This window comes from Anomalospiza imberbis, chromosome 18 (genome assembly GCF_031753505.1).
Source record: "Anomalospiza imberbis isolate Cuckoo-Finch-1a 21T00152 chromosome 18, ASM3175350v1, whole genome shotgun sequence".
NCBI lineage: Eukaryota > Metazoa > Chordata > Aves > Passeriformes > Viduidae > Anomalospiza > Anomalospiza imberbis.
The window spans coordinates 3,055,885-3,073,215 of NC_089698.1; the positions used below are offsets into that span (position 1 = coordinate 3,055,885).

The window sequence follows — 17,331 nt, forward strand, 5'->3', positions numbered from 1 at the left end:
CTCGGCCCCTCTGCAGGACACAGCCCCGTCAGAGGAGTCACCTGCACATAAAATGGATTTTGGTCACTCAGCTGTGCAGCATTTCAGTCACACTGCATCCCAAAATAGCTTCCACTTGCCTGAGGAACGTAGGGGCATAATTGAAACTGCAGAGACACGAGCACCAAGAGGTGGATTCCAGGGACACAGGACAGAACGGGCAAGGTTAGACAAAAAAGATGGGAAAACGGACAAGGTACAAAATCCCAGCAAGATTGGCACAGATGTTACAGAGAAAAAAAACCCAACCCCATGAAAATCTCTTGTTCTAATAACCAGGCTGTGAATGGAGAAAAACTGGAGGTCAGCACCAGAAAAGTAGAAGTAGGAGGAAAGAGAGATGAGCAGAAAACAGGAAACAGTTTCTATCAGGGTAATGTATTGTGGAAATGAGCTCTGAGGAAAGAGAAGCTTGGATGGCACATTCAATCCATTCCCACAGCTTAGCTACAGCACGACTCAGAAATAAACTGAGGAGGATGAATGTTCATTGTGACCATTTGCAAACAAAAACACCCATTTTGTCAGCTCCCCAGTTACCACGGTTTTTAAAGGGGAAGACAAACTTCCAGAGGAGGTGCTGTACATATGGTGAAGACAAAAGGACAGCCAAGGGATTTTCTTTAATGTCATCCACCACACCCCTGCCTCACCTTCACCTGTGCTGTTACATTTTGCTGGATGCATTGAAGGTCTGTTGACATTTTAGATCATGTCACCTGTGCTGAACAGTCTGTCACATCTGCTCCTGTCTGTGTCTGACTTCCAGCTCTCACAGCACAAACTTGCCACACAGCCTCCAATACCGACACCTCTGGAGTGAATTCATCAGTTCTGTCCTCAGTAACTGCTCTGTGCTGCTCACACAAACCCTGCTACTGCTGCACAACCCTCTGTGTTTCATGGCTTCGTGCTAGTCAGGAGATAGCATCTCACCTCTTGGTAATTGTCTCAAAAACGGAGAAAAATGCCAAAATTTTAATTTTATCCTTAATGCTAAAAAAAAAAAAAGCACTGGAATAATATCAGAACAACTGGAATAAGGATGGAAAAAGTCAAAAGTCAGTGGAACAAGAAATCGTTCATTTTTGTCTGAAAGCCACAAACAAAAGCACCTGCTAAATATTACCTACAGCTACAATTAAATCCTACAGATGAGAAGAAGACATTGACTGTGTGGCTTTGAGGACCAGTCATGAACTAGGAAGATTCTTGCCCCAGGGTGACCATTTCCCAAGCAGCCTGTGCCAACAGCAGTGACGTGAAGGCAGAACCGGCCCGGCCCCGGGGCAGCTCCTGCACGGCCACTGCCCAGTCCTGCCCACCACAGGCTCAGCCAGGTGGGATAAATGGATCTGGGAGCACAGACACTGCAGTCACTGCTCACAGCCCTCGTGTCAAGCCTCAATAAGAAGACCGTCCACTTAAGGTTTTTCTGAAGTTGATGGTTTTTATTTCAGCTCCTGGCGATCAGTAAGTGCTTTTTCCTTCCCAAAACAAACCTAGTGTATGAAGCCAAGCCAACACTGAGCAGGAATTCTCTTCAGGAGACTCAGAAATGCTCTCAGCTGATTTACAGTTATGAATTATTCCACCACTCCTAAGATACACTTGAATATTTAGATGTTATCATCTCTAGTAAATCAAGAAGGTAAAATTAACAGTAACAAAACACTTTTTCTGAGCAGTTAAAAGAAAGATATGATCTCATTATCTTTTGAATTTTATAAAACAAGTATTATTAAACATTGCAAACTTGTTAGAAGATTTCAGTGGGCTGCAAATTCCTACTCAAGAACGCAATCATCCATCTGAGAATAATGAAAAAGAATATTAACTTATAAAGCTATGGGGCAAACAGCCTACAAGCTCCAAGCCAAAACCATGCTGCATCTGTTTCCATTAGTAACTGAACTGATATTCTGCCTTGTGATATAGAAGATGCCACACATTTTCCTGCAATTCTATAGCAACTTGTGGTGGAAAAGATGAAATATATAAGTCTCAAAAATAAAAAGTGACTAAAGAGATAACCTGAGAGTGGGCACTGCCAGCAAATCTCAAAAGAAGAATGACTCCATCATAACAGTGCCCAAAACCAAATCTATCATGGAGGGATCATGTTTACATTTTTAAAGTTAAGTATTTACTATTTCTGCCCCAGTAGTACAAGCAATACAGCAACTCTCAATCTTAAATTCTTTTTAAAAATGAGGCAGAGCTTGGCATTAGGTACAGAATCAAAAATCCAGCATCATGTTGTCACCTCCCATCTGAAAGCAGACACTTAAAACAAAAAGCCTCTCCTCTTTGATCCTCTCCACCAATCTTCTTCATGTGGTCCTTGAGGTTCCAGGCAGAGAGATTCCGTTAATGTCAGTGGAAGCTCAGAATGGGAAAAGCTAAACAGCAACCAAAACCAGCCAGGCAGCTCTGCAGCCCTAGCACAACACCCTGCAAAAAATGTACCAGCCAGATTTTAATAGCCTGTCACTCTCCCTGCTGTAAGGGCTATGTGCCACCTTCTGGCCCCATCACACAATAATCCATCAAACTCTCACTGGCACAGCAGAGGTGACCTAGGACCACACACTCCTAATAGGCAAAATGCCACTGATAACCACTGAGACAGCATCTGAAACACTTTGAATCCCTGCAAATAGCTGCCTGCAGTTCACACAGAACATCTCTTTCTGTCCACTCTCCTTCCCAAAAACATTCATCTGAGAAAGGTCATTATTTCTGCATTTGACTGGAGACAAGAACTCCGGAGCACTCTCAGGTTACCACAATAATTAAGAGATACTCTAACAGCATGTTTCCATGCCAAAGGCCCTGAAGTGCAGTACAGAGAACATATGAAAAATAAAGTCAAACAAACAGCTTACTCCTCAGTGGAACAATGCCAGCTCCCAGGTGAAACACAACTGTTATGAAATCGCATGCAGCAGCATGAGAAGTTTGAAGAAGAACCAGAAAGGAACATCATCCAGTTGACAGCACGTCACCCTGTCTGGATTTTGATCATAGGAATGTTGAATAAATCAGCACTGCAGAAGTCTTCTGCAATATCTAATGGCAGCCCAACATCTCACCTCTCCCATGGACTCACATTAAAGCTACAGATTTGAAAAGCCTACAGTAAGATCAGAAGATCCAACCTAAGCCCACAGCTGCTCATGAGCCCACTGCCTCTGCCCAGTGGCAGAGGCTCCGAAAAAGGCAGTAAGAAAGAGAGGATGATAGAGCAACCCTTGGCAGCATCAGCCATCTCCTCCCAAAGGGACTAAAAGCAGGATGTTTGCAAATTTTCTGAGACCAATCACACTGCAAACCCTGGAACCACCTTGTATCCACAACAAATGTGGCAACTACCTCGGAGGTCAGCAAAACTGGTCTTCACAGAAAAGAAAAAAAGAAAATCCAAGTTTATCCATATTCTGGCAGACAACATCAGTGACAATCCAGAGCTGGCTGGAGTTCAACTTTTCAAGACACTGAGTGTTCTCTGACTTGATGGTATTAACAGGCAAAAACACTGCAAGACACATTTTCCACAAGATACTACAAGCTGGCTGCTTTTGTCTGCACCAATTTTACATGTGCAAACTCCCCAGAATTTGAAGTGCAAGTGTCTGCACCAGACATAGATACACATGCATGAAAGAAAAGGTCATTTTTTGAAAGAGAGGCCTACCAAAAAACTGAGAGAAAAGCAAATAAGTTTAACATATTTCAAATTATGGCAAAAATCCTGCTTGTAGAGGACAACAAGCAGGAGGAGAAAGACAATATCCATGTCAGAGGTCCATCACTCACAATCCAAATTACGTATTCAGCAAGACTAAGACTTAAAAGAGCAAGTGGGTTGAAAAAGAAGATGAATTTTTGTGTATGCTTAGTTTTGAGCTTGGGTTTAGGTAAAAACAGTGATGTTTAAGAGGACATGAGAGGAACTAATGCGGTGTCCAGAGACCAAGAGAGAGGGAAATCAATAATTGCACCACTTGAGAAAACAAGTGCAAGGAGAGAAGTGAAAGTTTACAGAGACTAAAGACTGGAGTGGAGGGTGAAGGGCAAGAGAAGGAGAGAGAAAGGTTCCAGTGAAGTTATGCAGTGATGTAAAAGGAGGAAATACTTTTGATGGGAGAAGAACTGAAGACAAAAAACCTGGTTAACTGGCATTAGCTTAGTGAGTGGTATTTCAAAAAGGCTGTAGAGGAACAGTCAGGATGTAACAGAGCAATTGGCCTGTAGAAGTCAAAAACACATCCACAGAAATCCCGAGCTGTAGAAATCTGAGGGATGCTGCTCAAACACTGATGCTGTGTGTCCCAGCACAGTGATGGGAGATGCCTTAATAACTACTCCATTAGCACCACTACAACAGACTCCAAACACTTCACCTTCACACATCGCCCCGAAAAGTCATCACATGGTGCAGAAGAAAACTACAGCAAAAACAGTACTGGACAAGCTCTAGATTTGACTGTGACTGGACTGTTGTTTCCCTACTGAGACAATAACTGAGAACTGAAATGATGCTTTTTCTCTTCTGGATCATCACAGTTTCCACCTGAAGCACACTTTGTAAAGAATTTCCCTTTTATTTGGATGTGAGTCAGATAGGCAGCATGCCCTGTCCACTATTCCAGAGTGATACGTGTTACCTTGACCAGATTTCACTTGTGGTGAATGTTTACCATATGAAAACTTTACATATTAAACTCTGCCCATGGTAACATACACAGTGTAAACATCCTGGGGCCGCAGCACTTTTCCTGTATAAGGAAAAGTTTGCTGCCATCCTGGGGAAACAACAGTTTGAGTTCTACAGAAAAAAAATTTTAAATCATTCCCTGACACTGGTAGCAGTTATGGCCTCCTCCCCTCTTGAACCTTTAGCTGGTCTAACATCTTGCATCTAATCTGGCCATAAACCTCAGAACGGCACAACGTGTGTATTTCTCAATCAACAATTACGCTGACACCAATTGCACTAATGGAAAAGGCCAGGTTCCTAGTTGATTTTATCACTTTACCACAGACTTTAGCAGAGTTATCATCCTTGACTCGCCAGTGGGAATCAGTGAAGTGGGAGATGAGAACATGTAACGGGGCATGGCTCGTGTGGAGCAGCCCTATGGGGCCACCAGGGTACAGCTGGGCTCCTGCAGGAGTATCCCTCAGAATCCCAGCTTGCTCTCCCCCTCCCCATATTTAGGAGGAACTCCTGAACTGCTGAAAAATGCACCTTGGCCCATAACAACTCACTGTGCTGACGATATTGGGCTCAATTCCTCCTTGATACCACAGCTGAGACTGAGCTATCAGTGCTCTGCAGGGTTACAAACACCAGGAGAAATCTACTGGTTTAAACTTAATCCTGAAAGGATGATGGCAGTGATGGAGAGGAAAATACCCTGAGGCCCTGGTGAGCACTATAATTATGCCTTCCCCAAGAATGATCCCGATTCTTGTCCAAGTGGTTTGTACTTTTGGGGATTTACTGGATCTACTGCTGATCCCAGATTCTCAGACCTTCCATTTCCCAGCACACTGATTTCACTCCCTCACTTGTCTTCTTACAGTCTTCTCTACGTACCTCACTCTCACAGTGCTATGGTATAACAGCATTTCTAGGACTACTCCCAAAAATTACTTGAAAGCAGGAGCAGAGCGGGGTATTTTATGGGAAAGGTCCCTTGCTGAAATGTTCCCCATTCACAGCCCAGCTGAGCACTAATTCCTCTACACTTTCTGTGACCAAACCTGTAATTAGAAGGTATTTCCTCATGGATGAGTTGAGGCTGGTCAAGGGTTTATCAGGCTCAATTGAAAATACAGGACACGCTGGTTTTACAGACATCCATAAACAGAATCTAAACACTAAGAACACTTCTAAAGCACATAAAAACCACTTTCAAACATTAACTAACATGATATGTGCACAAACCAGAGCAAAGAGGTCACAGGAATTGACCTGTTTTACACAGCTGTGCTCAATTCACTGACCTGGAACAGCCTTTAATTAGGCATTTCCATACTCTTAAAACAAAGGCAGAAATAATGCCCTTTCACACAAATAAGAGATTTGCAAATAAGTTTTCCAAACAACATACAGCAGAGCAAAAATTCTTGAATCTATGAAGTGCTTATAGAGAAATTATTCATAAATGCCTTTCAAATCTGGCATGGAGCCTAAAATGTCTGAGGTATTGGCATTTCTGTACTTGGGGCTTTCCTAAGAAAACAGAAACTACAGTCAAAAACCCATTTGGAATCACTTTGTGTCAGCCACCATGTTACAGCTGTGTCCTGTCCAAGCTCCCACAACCTGCAGTGTTCCAGCTGCTGAACATGACTAAACTGACATAGAGAAAGTCTTACTTGTAGGAGGCTTTTCACAGGAGGATGGAGATAAATAGAAGATGCAGTAATGGGATCTAAGCAAACAGCACAGCCACACTCAAACACCCAGTTCAAACAGTAATGGCACATTCTGACCTGTTTCAAGGCAACATCTAATTCCTCTAACAGATTAACTCCTCCACCCTCAAAGTCATTTTTGCCTGTCATCTCCCAGGCTGATTCTTACCAAATACTTACAAATGTGCACATTTGTGGCCTTCAATTGATCCTAACTCCCCAGATGAGAAAAACATTGTCCTTGTCTCTGCATGGCCTGCATTCTCTCTGTTTCTAGGGTTAAAAAATAATAATTCTATCTCCACAGAGTAATTAATTCCAGAGCTGAAAATCTACCAGTCTACCTTTCTGTCATGTAGAAAATATACCTATATTTATTTCCCTGGTTAGATCCAATAGACAGAGGCAACGAGTTAAATTATTATAAACAGACTTACAGTCCCATAATAGTCACGGAAAGCAAAGTTTGATATCATCTTAAATGAGGGCTGTTACACATTCCACCATCCTTAATCCAATTTAGGCAGGAGCAGAAAGGGCTGAAGCATCAGCCTTCAAAGCAACAGCTATTTGGTGGCTTTGCAAGATGAGCCTGGATCATGCAGCACAGCTACCGAGGTGGGCAGCAGTGTAAAATTGAGTGTGGCTGGGCTGCTGGAAGATGTCCAGATTCAGCATCATCTGAACGGTTCTAACAATGAGGCTGTTTCCCCAAGAAGCAACCTGAGGTAGCACAGCACCTGCTCTCCCAGGGACTGGAATCTCTCTTGAGTTCCACCAAGACCCATCTCTGGCTACAGACAGAGGCAAAGAAGCAAGTTACTGAACTGCAGGTGAAACCTGCCAGAAGAGATCCCAAGAAGAGAAAACTGTCTTTCCCAGAAAGCTAACAGCAGCAGTCAGTACAGCTCTGATGAGAAGTGGTGAGCTGACAGCTCCAGAGGCCCAACTCCTCTCTCCTTTCTCCCAGTACACACACGTGATCACTGCACACACTTCCTCACAGTACATTCTCCATCAGTCCTAATGTCTGGAAAATTAAGCACATGTAGTCCCTGGCCTTTCTTCTGCCACAGCAAATAAAGAGGTCAGTCTGGGGTTCAGGTGTGAAGAATTGTTTTACACAGAACTGATAGTAAACCACAATCCCAGTCATTCCAGAAGGTTAGTTTACAGGGATACCTGAAGGAATGAAGAACGTGTAGCCTTGTTTCAGCTCAATTCTTTGGCATCGTTCCACCCTGTCTCCCAGAAAGATATCACTTTGCTTTCCTGAAAGAACCCATTCTTCATAAAGTTCTAGATTCTGCAGAGTAGGTGGAATCAGCCAGAAGATCTAGAAAGAAAATATTTAATTATTAGAGTCAACAAAGAGAAACAGCTGAGAAACTCCACCAAGGCTAGAGCGTGTTAGGTAAATGAGCTGCTTTCTGCATGAAACACTTGTTTTCCAGGTGTTGTACACAGAGGCACACACAGACAGCAGCAGCAATTAGCCCACATGCTGGAAGTGGCTGGCTAACTGTCACTTGTCATCTCTCTTCCAGAAATATCTTACTCAGAAGCTGCCTGTGGTTTACCTGCAGTTCAGAACAGCGTGTTGGTACAGTAGAGCTGTGCTGAGATACAGAGGGCAACAGGAGCTGTTCCACTGACTTCAGTTCCCACTGTACACTGTCCACACTACAACTGGGAAAAACATCCTAAACCAAGAAAGATGGCAATGCAGCTGTACATGCTGCGTCTTTTAAGGCTTCTGTATCCTTTAATGTTTCAGTTCTGGTTTATTGTGCTGTACACACCAAAGAAAGGTGGAATCTCTAAAAGGAACAGAAGCTTTAGCTACAGGAGACTTGTGAGGGCACTCTGACCCAACAAGGGTACACACAGCCACATCTCGCTGCAAGATACTTCCGGACCACACAGCAACAGCGAGCCTAAAAGCACCACCACCAGCAAATAACACATTTGGTATTTCAAATAAATCCCCTGTTTGTTTCATAACGGTGACTGGTGTCCTTCTAGTTCAGTAAACTCTGTGTGTATCAACAAAGCTGCTGAAGCAGTCTCATCACTGGCTGATCCCCTCAAGGAAAAAAAAAAGAGAGAAAGAAAGGAAAAAAAAAATCAACCCCTCCCCTCTGTAAGAGGTGCAAAGAAATAAAACCAAATATCAAAAAAGGTTCACCTACCTTCCCCCCACGGAAAACGTGATACCACACTGAAGTGCCACCAAAATCAATATGAAAATCAGTGAAGCATCCTTTCACACTCATCAAACAGTACCTGCAAGTAGAGTGAAGGACAAAAATGAATCAGTCTGAAACAGTATTTTTCACATCTTAATTTGCAGAGGATAACTGCCTGTGCAATGCTGCTTCCACCAATTAAGTTTCTGCATTTACGGAACAGGAATTTATCTCATGAAGGTAAGGAGGTTTCTGCTGAAAAACGCGTCTCTCCATGTCTGAGTTTGCTGTTCATACAAGAGGAATTAAAGCTTCCAGAGTTAAGGAATAGAAAAACACTAAAAGTTAGGCTGTTCAGAAATATTTCTTATGGCACTGCCAGTCCCTGGGGTGATCTGTTTAATGCTCTCCTTCATCACTTCAGAGACACAACCTTCACCAAAAGTTGTACGCAAATTGCTTCAAAGTTTTGAAAAATCTAATTTGCTTATAAATCCTCCTGAATGTTCTTTACCTACTTGCCACTCATGCCATTTTTGCAAGGATTAGGGGACAGAAACCTCATTTGGCAAACTAACTCCTTTTTGTTCACATTTCTAGGCATTCTGCATCAAAACACATAAAGGACCCAGCTGGCAGCCACGCTAACTATAAAATCCACTATTTTTTACGCCGTCTTGATACAGGATTTGAGCAGTTGAAAGTCTGCATTGCTGGAAAAGACACAAGAGCTGTGGTCTGGCTGCAGGAATCTCCAGCCTGCAGCCACCATCTGTAACTAATGGCCGAATCACAGCCGCCCTCCTCACTGTAGGCACCTTTGCAAACGCAGGAAACACACACCACTTAACCCACTAACCTCTTTTCCTTGTTCCGGTCTCCGTTTCATGGCTTTTTTTTTTTTTTTTTTTTTTTGGTTTGGTTTGGTTTTTAAGGGGAGTTATGGAAACATTACCGGAAGGGGATTTGTTAAAAAAAAATTTAAAAAAAAAAAGGAAAGGGATTAAAAAAAAAAAAAAAAAAAGGTTTGATTTAAGTGTGTCTTTTTCTGCTCACATTCAGGTAGGAGAAGCTCAGCAGTATGCAGCCGGCGTGCAGAAGTCCCTGTAGATGATAGGCTGGGAAGGACCTTACCATGTGTCTGCAGAAGGCTGGCAAATCAGAGCCACTCTGGGTCCATAAGAGCCGCTGCCTAGCAACCACATCCCGAGCCGGAGTTGACAGAATGATACGCAATGCTGTCATGAAGACAGTCAATTTGTGGGCTTCAAAAAAGGTCCTGCGCCTTCATCTCACAATTAAAACCTCTCCTTGTGCAATTACACGTCTCTCCTCTTGGCCACTCTGGAATTTTTTAAATTTTTTTTTTAATCCTTCACAAGCAGGAAGAAGCTTTTGCTGCCCCTGGGGTATTTCAGATGCTTCAAAAATCACAGCTAGCCAAGAAGCTGTCTACACTCTCAATATGCTCCATTTCAAAATATGAGTCCTTCCCTCCCAAACACTTTTTTTTAAAAATTCTCCTTTTATGTTTTCTCTACCAAGATGTTGTTGATTACAAGTCAGATAGAATTTAAAAACAATAAAAGAAGCCCAGAAATGAAGTTGCTTTTCTTCCAGCCAAACTGCAAAAAGTCACAGATTGAATAATTATTGCTCATTAGGAAAAAAAAAAAAATCAGCATAGAAATTCTCAGCTTGTAAGCAGTGCTGAGTATTAGAGGTTCGTGTTGTTTTAAAGTAAAAAATTAAAATCCTTATGGAGTCAATAATTTTCAGTTTCCAGAAGGCCAGATATAAAATACATCACACTAACAACAAAAATTTTCTAGACAGTGCTACCTATCAACAATCACTCTCTGCATTAAGATATTCTGGAAGAGCAAACATGGCCCAGGCATTAGCTGATTTTAGCTATTCCTCAGTAGCCAATAATCTAAACCTGAAGCAGTCAAACTGTTTATGTTCATAAACATAAACAGTTTGAGAGGTAATAACAAGATTGAATCCTGTCAAATCAAAGCACTTTAAATTTAGTTTTGTGACAAAACACCAAAGCAGGTATAACTGTGAACACGCAACTCTTTCTTTTCCTTGTTTTTCCCCATTTTCCCCTCTGTTTTCTTGAAACTCCTCTAAACACAATTTCCACTCCAATAAAGGTGTTTTTAGTGAAAGAGTCACTTATGGCAATTAACAAAAACCTGCAAAACATTTGGAAAATAAAGTAGTTTTCTTTCCATCCACAAACAAGCCATGCCTTAATTTATGCTGTTAATCTCCCAGGCCTGCTTTTGTCCAAGCCCAAGAGCTCCCAGCCGGCTCGGGAACCTGCGGGAGGATCTTCCGCCATCCAGCTCTCTCCCCGGTTGCCAGAGTCTGGCACAATGCCTTTGCATTGACCTCCAGAGCTTCCTCTTCCAATGTACACCGCAGTCACATGGGCCCAGCACACTCCATGGCACTGCTGATCTCTGGCACCGCTCGGCTCCGGCTCCAGCCCCAGCCAGCGGCTCCTCATCACCAACAGCTGCTAATCTGGGGAACCACTCAACTTTTCAGGGTTTTCCATAACAACAGTGGGGAAAAAAAAAAAATAAAGGAAAAAAAGGGGGGGAAAAGCCCTAACAGTATCCGCGTTGAAAGAAATCTAGGAAATACATCCCACTGTGTGCTGTGGCCACAGTGCTCTGGGCCAGGGCAGGTACAGTGGCTCCAGGGACACAATCCCACGGCAGGCATGGGGAGACAACCTGACCAGAGTTACACCCGGAAAACACAAGCGACCAGAAGATGCCCCAAGTTGAGTATTTTCACAACTGCTACCACATCCAACCCCTGCACACTCCACTTTATCTCCCTGCACAGCCTCAGTCAGGGTTTTAAAACACGCAGCTGCTTGTAATCTGTTGGGGGGAGCTTCCCTTCCCGATTGAAGAGTTTGGTTTGTGTTCTCCACAAGCCTGAAATTTGTCCAGTTAATGTATTGTTATTTTGGAGGAAGGATTTGTGATGTGGAAAAAAGGGGAACTTCCCCCTTCCATCCCCTCCCGACCCCCCCCCCCAAAAAAAAAAGAATTAAAAAAAAAAAAAACCTCACAACCAAAAAACCCACAAACATCTGGGAAAATTTCTTAGAGAAATGATGCGAAGAAATATGGAGTAACCTGCAAACTCACGAGGAAGAACAAACAGAGAGATCCAACAAAAAAGAGAGGGAGATGATACAAATGAAGCTAAACCACTAAGCAAACACAGCGAGCTGGGAACACAGGAACAACACAGACACCGCTCCATAAACCAGCGCAGAGCCCACACTCCCAGGCAAACCCACAATGCACTCGCCACGCATCGCTACAAACCCGCAAGCAAACAGAGAAACAAAGACAGCGAGAGCCGCGCCGGGATGCGAAGGCAGCGCGGGCAGGGCAGGCAGCGGCAGCGTTCATGCACATGGGCCCGGGGAGACGCGAGCGGACGCACAGGCAGCAGCATTACCCTGAGCTCAGCTCCTTCTCTCCCGCAATAGGCACCGCGCACCATACGGCTCTATTCCCTCTGGCATTGCGAGGGCTCCCCTGCCACTGAGCTCAGCCCATAAACCACTCCCAAACCCCAGCAGAGGCTTCTGTTTTTTGTTCGGGCCAATGAGAAAAGTATAGCTCACTCTTCCTTCCTCCCAGGAGCAGCGCCGGCTGGTTGAAATCCCTGAGCCTGAAACCGAATACCACAGACCCATGAGCCAACTGCAAGTGCCGGCGCGGGGAAAGGCGCGGGCCTCGCTCCCCATGCCCGGGCGGGAGCGCCGCTCCGGGTGTCGGGGGAGAGCGGCCCCCGGCAGCATCCCGGCACGGCGGGGGCCCTTCTGCCGGGCCTTGCGAGCGGGCTGGCAGGAGGCAGCGGGAACAAAGGCTACCTCGGGGCGCCTCGGCCCGCACCGACAGCGCTCCCACACTGGGGCCCTGCAACTGGAAGCCACGAATTGCGCCGCAAGACAAAAGAAACCATTGTCACCCGGGAGGCACCGGCCCGGCTGCCGCCCCCACCCTCGCCTCACCGGGCAGCGACCGGCCCCGCCGCTGCGGGGAGGGCCCGGCTGCCCCGCGGGCATGAGCCCTAGCATCTCCTCACGGAGGGCCTCGGCTTCCCTTAGGGGTGAGCCCTGGCTGCTCCAGCGGGGATGAACCCGGCTTTCCTCAAGGATGAGCCCCGGCTCCCCCGTTAGGGATGAGGAACCCCGGCTCCCCGCGCTCCCCAGGACCCGGCCAGCCCTGCCCGCGGAAGGCCGCTCGGAGCGGGCCCTGTGCCCGTGCCTTGCCGGGACCAACCTTCGCCCCGTCCCCGTCCTGGGAGCGGTACCGAGTGCTCCCAGGCCGAGGGAACGAACCAAATCGCCACACACCGTGGTCACCACACCCCGCGCACTTCAAAGGCACAGGAAAGGCCCGGCTCCTGCCCTGAGGGGGTTACGGTCCGACTCAGGCACTCACGGGAACAACACCCCAGATAAGAGAAGCCACTTTTCTGCCATGCACCGGAGAGTTTGTGAAGTGCCTGCAAATCACACTCTCAGACCACACTGGCACCAAAGCAAGCGACAACACCTCCCTTGTCGCACCCCTGCCCGGTCCCAGCCCCGGTGGAACACCAAGGGTATGCGGGGTGGGCTCGGATTTTTAGGCTTTTTTTTCCCACCACAGTGAACCAAGCCAACAACTCACTGCGAGCCAGGCCTGTCTGCCCCTGGAACAGCAGTTTGGTGTCTGTGAGAGCACAGCTCATTTCTTCATCCTGTGACAAGGCTGTTCAGCTCCAGGGCCACCAGAAACTGTTGTAAACATTGGTGGTTATTTGAGTTACATGTGTGATGCTGCTCCTCCAAGTTCTACCTGAAGGAGGATTTGAGACTCATGCACTGATATGAAGACATCAGATTTTATTTACTTTGCTAGCTTGGAAAGTCTTAACGAACACGCAGTTATTGGTGTAAATTTTTTTGCTGAACTCTATTTATAGAGGTTTTGTATCAAAAGCAATCCACAAATGGCATACGAAGTGCAGACAAGTCTCTCACATGTATAAACCAGTGCCAGGTTGCCTTGTGGGACCTGCGAGCTCCCTTGATTCCCTGTCTCCAGAGGCACCCTCAGCTTCTAATTAGACCACAGCTCAGCAGAGCATTTTAGCATCTGTTTAAATCCATCCCTACTTAGTAAAGGAATGAATAAAAGGAACTGAACGGATGGCTGAACAGCAGCCTGGGAGAGGGAGAAAAGGGCTGAGGACATGCTAACAGAGCAGCATTCCTTTGTGAACAGGTAGATGTTCCACACAACATACTCCATCCTTAACTGAAGGCCAGCATCATTATAGAGACCTATTACAGCACTGCTGAGATATTTAAAGTAATAGAAAGAATTTTGAAGGTAAAAGGATGTTGCAGTGACTAAAGATTTTGTTTTCATTTGTTCCACAGCACAAATATTACCAAGTTCTTAGAAATTCCTGGTACTGTTTCATGTCCTGAACTGTAGCTATTCACTGCCACTGCATTGCAAATAATCTTGCAAGGCTACAAACACAAAACCTAATAAAGAGGATAATAATTTCAGCAGGGCTATCTCTTTTGATAAATGAAAAATCAAATTAGTACTTTTTTTTTGGGGGGGGGGTTGACTCAGCTATATCCAGATTGCTTCAGTTCTGAATGAATTTTAACAGAAAAACAAATCCCAGCTTGGTTTGAGCTACCTGAAAATGGTGTTGGTGATATAACAAGCTTCTGCCCCTAAAAGCTGATGTTAAAATATCATTGCCTTTTTCTGCTGGCTCTTGGTTACACAACATCTTCCCACTCTCACCCAGGATCTCATGCCTGCAGGACTTTTCTCAGGAACTTGCACCCTGGGATGTGAAAGAGGGGACATAAAATATTGCCCCACTTAATTCAGTCCTCTAAGGCTCCTGTGAGGTAAACAGCTATTTACCTACAGGCAGAAAAATAACGGCATTACCCAGAATTTTTTAAGAAGTTAATGGTGCAAGTCCAAGCGCAGGGCAGGGTGGGCTCCAGCGCGCGCGATGCTCCTGGTAACCGAAGCAGCAGATGGAGCGTTCTCTAACTTCACTCCCAGCACGGAACTCGACGTGCAGGAGCCAAGACAGACATTTGTGTCTGGTAATGCCATCTGTGTCTGCGAAACTGCAGCGCTCTCGCTGGAGTGCTTTTTGTTTGTAGGGAACACGTTAATGGTGGGGATGGCATACTGCAAACTCTCAGAATTATGGGAATGCTCAGAACAAGAAAGGAATGAATCGATCCCATTTCTGAGCAACAACAGTCATTAATAAAGCATATGAATATAGATGATTCATATAAAAGAATGGGCAGTGTGAAGGAAGTAACAGTATTGACTTGTGGCTCCACAACTGAACATGACTTCCTTAATAAGGGCTCAAACCCTCTGCATACTCACAGCAGTAGCTGGGATCAGTATCTCTACAGGAAAGGGTCAAGTTGAATTCCCAAAGATGGAGAAAGCCAATCTCTTGAGGAGTTCATCTTTAAACCAGACAAGCTCATGGAAGAGCAATCTGTTTGAAAGTTACTGAACACATAGAAACCACTTCTACCTCAGGACAGCCCCTGCCTGGACTGCAGCCAAAGTTCAGAAGGTAATTTTTAGGAGCGGCATTATTTTATGCTCTCACCATTCTTACACTCCTGCCAGGGCATCAATGCCAGCACCTGACAGATTACTGAGAGCTACAGATCTTTGTCCTGATCTGGTACAGCTTCTCTTGTGCTCACAGACTGTCACTGTTTGTTACTGGTTTTATCTTTGTGGCTTCTTCGGAGTGATGAGGGGTTTGTGCCAACAGCGCTGTAAATCATCCTTCTCTAGTCTTTCTGTGAGATGACACTCAGTAGCAACATCCTCATCACTCCAGCTGCATCACCCTCGCCTTTAACACTCATGCCTGGTAACTCCTTTTCCCAACATCAAACTCTATTGTCACATTTCAAGTGTTCACAGTCTTTCAGTGTTTAGCTTCCCTGTACCTATCACATCTACTAGTTTATCAAGCTGTCAACCTCCACCTTCCCTTTGCCAGTGACAGCAACCTCCACGGCTCCATGTCTGCTTCTTCATCAGGCATCTCCTGCCTTTCTACCAGGCCACCCTCCACAAATGGGAAAAACTCCATGTCAAAATCTGTTGATTTGGTACGTCTCTAAAATCCCTTTGAAACCTACCATCTGGCATTTCATGATGCAAGTAGTGAACTGCAAGCATATACTCTGCTTTTTCTGCTAAATTCTGTTAGTCATGTTGCTACCTTATCCTTCAGACCATCTCTGCCTTGCTCTGTTTACTTGCTACATCTTTTTCAGCATCTGCAGTGTGCCTGCTCTAGGAGAGGAGTCGTTTCCTTTACTTCTTACCTTGCACCATCCATGAATCCGTAGGCCCTGAATCATGATTTAGTTTCTTAGCTCTGGCAAATTATAAATAATGTTATTTAGCTGACTAACCACCTGAGAAGCTAGTGCTGCTCTGCTGCTGGTTTATTGTGTGACCTCAGGCAAGTCATTTAGGACATTTCCAAATGCATGGAGACTCCAGTCCACATCCAGTTACCCTAATAAGCAGTTTGATCTTTTAAAAATGTAGGAGTATCTTTAACTTCCACTGAAATCAGTGGTGCTGAGCATAACCCCCAATGCTTGTCACAGAGTATCTTCTTTTATGGAGACCTTGACCTTCCAAAATGTTTATTTTTACAGAACAAGAGTAAATGCTATATATCACTTCCTGACTGTACACTCCTTTGTATCTGTTGGTACCAATCTATTTTACAGTTTGGAAGGAGTTCTGAGTGATTTGCAGAACATCAGAGGTCGGTTCAACAGCAGAGCTTGGGATGCTGCCAGCATTTCAGTCTGGCCAATAAAACAGAAACAGCAGTGAAGGGCTTCCAGGATTACCTGGTGTTCATCAGCCATACAGGTCATTACATCATTAAAGGAACCCCTGTCTCAGCTGTACTCACTCCCATGAAACTTGCAGGGCACATTATGAGGCTCCCAAATAGTTTCTTTTTCCAATCACCACATAAAAAGATTCAAGGAAGACATTAAAGCAGAAGAAAAAGCAAGGTGAGCCTATGCTTGCCCAAAACCTAGAGCTGAGATAGGCAGAACTAGGACAAACTGATCTTGTGTTCAGTCTCAAACCTGCCCTGAGAGGGTCCTGAGCCTGGATAGTCAGTCCAGTCTTTGACCTTGCTCTTGAAAAAGTGAATGGAAAAGCAAACTGGCAGGAAGGGCAGTGACAGAGTTTCTAGGGAGTCACACACACACATTAAAAATGGACTTCAAGCTCATTTCACAAAACATTTCTCAGCTAATAATGTCTGTCATTAGCAGTTTAGAACCTGGGCAGGATCTAAGCCCAGCCTACAGCAGGACTCTGACTGTGCTGTGTGACATATCTGTGTGATGTGATTCCTTTGGACAGCACTTTCAGAGAATTTACTGCTTAAGGTCAGTCTGCCACTTTTAAAACAGAGCTGCTCAAAACTGAAAAATAAAAATGCACTTTTCAAAGAGACTTGATTAAAGACTGTATTCAGCAAAGTTAAAATTATTTAAGGCAGTCAAGAGCAGAGC

The 17,331-nt window shown here is 44.8% G+C and overlaps 1 protein-coding gene across 12 annotated transcripts in view; it reads right to left on the minus strand.

The window, feature by feature from the left end:
• Positions 1–17,331, minus strand: part of KDM2B (lysine demethylase 2B) — a 107,141-nt gene that overhangs the window by 63,153 nt on the left and 26,657 nt on the right. For 6 of the 12 annotated variants that reach the window (XM_068208460.1, XM_068208450.1, XM_068208452.1 and 3 more), the window contains exons 7-8: positions 8,661–8,754; positions 7,651–7,804 (exon numbers count right to left, since the gene is read on the minus strand). In XM_068208460.1, coding sequence (XP_068064561.1) covers positions 7,651–7,804; positions 8,661–8,754 — 248 coding nt within the window. The other 6 variants (XM_068208459.1, XM_068208456.1, XM_068208454.1 and 3 more) reach the window with 6 other exon arrangements.